The sequence below is a fragment of the Conger conger genome, chromosome 7, assembly GCF_963514075.1.
Source record: "Conger conger chromosome 7, fConCon1.1, whole genome shotgun sequence".
Classification (NCBI taxonomy): Eukaryota; Metazoa; Chordata; class Actinopteri; order Anguilliformes; family Congridae; genus Conger; species Conger conger.
In genome coordinates, this window is record NC_083766.1 from 60,106,557 (window position 1) to 60,109,382 (window position 2,826).

The 2,826-nt window shown below is 39.7% G+C and overlaps 1 protein-coding gene across 1 annotated transcript; it reads right to left on the reverse strand.

Moving 5' to 3' along the window:
• Window positions 1–968: 968 nt before the first annotated feature.
• LOC133133483 (olfactory receptor 52B2-like) lies at window positions 969–1,946 on the reverse strand. Its single transcript, XM_061249582.1, has one exon. It carries the CDS (start codon window positions 1,944–1,946, stop codon window positions 969–971), a length of 978 nt encoding a protein of 325 aa, XP_061105566.1.
• Window positions 1,947–2,826: the final 880 nt, after the last annotated feature.

Genomic DNA, 2,826 nt, shown 5'->3' on the forward strand with positions numbered 1-2,826 from the left:
TGCTGAGAGCTGTCTTATCTCTTATCCCTGCATGCCTGAAAATCCCAGATCAGCAGTTTTTGAGATACTCAAACCAATCTGTCTGGCACCAACAATCATTCCACAGCCAAATCACTTTGATCACATTTATTCCCCATTCTGATATTTGGTCTGAAGAAAAAGCTGAACCTCTTGACCACATCTGCATACTTTTAATCCATTTAGTTGCTGCAACATGATTGGCTGATTAAATATCTGCATTAACAAGCTGGTGTACAGGTCACCTACTAAATTGGCCACTGAGTGTATGTGAACCACAGTGTATCACAATGCTTTTGGATTCTTTTGCAATTTGATATGAAAGTTTCATCTTAAACCATCACAAGGGGCAAATGTATTTGCTTCATGATGGACAAAAGTTTTTTTCAACAATTCCATTATTTCAAACCACTTCCTCCGTCCAGTACCATTTTTGCCATGTGCTGGACATTAGGAACAAAATGTACTTTTTCATGGACATTAAGTTGCAGGAGGAAAAAAAGAGTAGAAACAATAAGATTCAGATTATATTCAGTATGAACGGATCGAAAAAAAGGGGTTTAAACCCTGAATATAACAGTATGTCCTCTGAGTGATGTAGAAGGCTTACTTCTGAAAGATACATTTTTTAAAATAATGACCTTCATTTAACCAGGTAGGTTAGTTGAGAAAAGGGTCACACTAGGAATAGTATACTACAGTAGTACTCAAGCAGGCCACAAGACAATTAATAAGAAATGGACCCTTTTAAATGTAAAAGACAGCTGCCAATGCAGTGTTTAAACTTTTAAGGGGAATTCGTGTGGAATTAATGTGAGTGGGGTAATGGGGGGGGGGGGGGGGGGACATCGGACATCACCTAGACATGCGCAGTTCAGGCGAAACACGAGACCTAAAGTTAAATTGATATTATAAATTTTAAAAAGCAAATTTTACTCCACCCTGAGGCTCTAGGCCTGCCCCGCCCACGCTGCAACTTTGACTTTCTGGAGCATAGCCAGTATTCTGCTCCTGATTTCTTTGGTTGCCAGGGAATAAACTATGGGGTTAAGACAAGAAGGTATGCATGAGGCTAACGATAAATTCACCATTTTTACGTTTGGATCGACGAGGAATAAGAAAAGTTCAATGATGTACAGCGTTATCGTCGGCACGTAGAACATCGCCACTACGACCAGATGTTCAGTGCACGTAGCAAGTGCTTTGTATCTGCTCTCCACACTTTTCATTTTAAACACGACTTTCAAAATACAGCCATATGACGCGACGATTAAACTAAGTGGCACAAACAAAAAAATGATACTCACAGAAGAGCCAGCGGCCCATTGAAGTGTGTTATCACTGCACGATAGACTGTGCACCGCCGCGTACTCACACATAAAGTTGGACACAGTGAGTGAATCACAAAATGACAGTTTTGTCAAGATTACGACCAAGAATACGATTGCGCTCACACAAAACGACCAAACAACCAATAAAATCCAAATCATGCGTGTGGGAGTGTTGATTGAATTATGCCTCAGTGGGAAACATATCGCAATTAACCTGTCATAGGCCAGTACACTGAGGGAAAATGACTCTAGTGATAGAGCCCCGAAATAGAAAAAGTTCTGTGTCAAACATGCATTGTAGGACATGAAGGTATCTCTCGTGACAACGGTCTTGATCGTACTAGGAATAAAGGATGTACTGCACATCAAATCGACAATCCCTAAATTTGCCACCGCAATGTACTTTGGAGTGTGCAGCCGATGATCTATACATATTATGGAAATTAATAAGGAGTTGAACAAAATCGTTACAATATAAATGAAGCCGAGGAAAAGTACATGCAAATGAGCAAACTTTAAATGCGTAAATCCGATAACGTAGAATCCCGCCGGTCTGATGATGGAGTCGTTTGTGATCGAAGTGGCGAGAATTCCCATTGCACGTGATCGGCGTCTCCGCGTGCCTGCTTTTCCTCTGGACCCTGAGAGAGAAAACAGATGAATGGAAATCAATGAAAACATACCATCACGTGATAATTCATACTATGCTCCGTGCCCTTTGCCTAATTTATTTTACATTTCGACATTTAGCAGAATATTATTTCATACAATCCTTTGGCATAGCTGTGTATTTCCTCTGAAGAAGTTCAAGTTTAATTCTCAATCAGCATGAGCAGCCCAACTGGAAAGCCGCTGCCTTTGAGTTATAAACAGTATCATGCTATACACAGCGAACTGCCCCATTGTGCGGACCAGCTGATTAGTTTAGTTGGAACTATAATGTAGGCTACTGCAGAGCTTGGGAGGTTAATACACATTTTAATTTTTGTGGAAGTTACACATTTTCACATTCAAGTGACAATTCTCACGATCCGTTTTCTCATACTTGCAAAATGAGTGTCAAACAGTTTATGCAAATTAAATCCATACATTCGTAAAAACCTGCGTCCTGGCTAATCGTTTTATTTTACGAATGAACCAATGAGCATAATTCTATTACAAGCAAAACTGCTTTTTGGAGTATTGCGCTTGTTGATTTCCTCTTGGTTATTATTGTAACTTACACAAAGTGCACAAATACATGCTCATACCGGCTCCAACACCACGCCATGACCCACCAATTATTATTCCTGGGTCCATTCCAACTCAACATCATCATTGGTATTTCTACAGTATTTAAACAAATGCATATAGGCTAGTTTTGATTAAGAAAGAACCACTTAAAAATATAAATAACTGTGATGGTGATGACAGCCTTTCGAATTTGGGCAAACTCTCCCGAAATTGATTTTGAATTGTTTCCAAATGATAGCGCCTT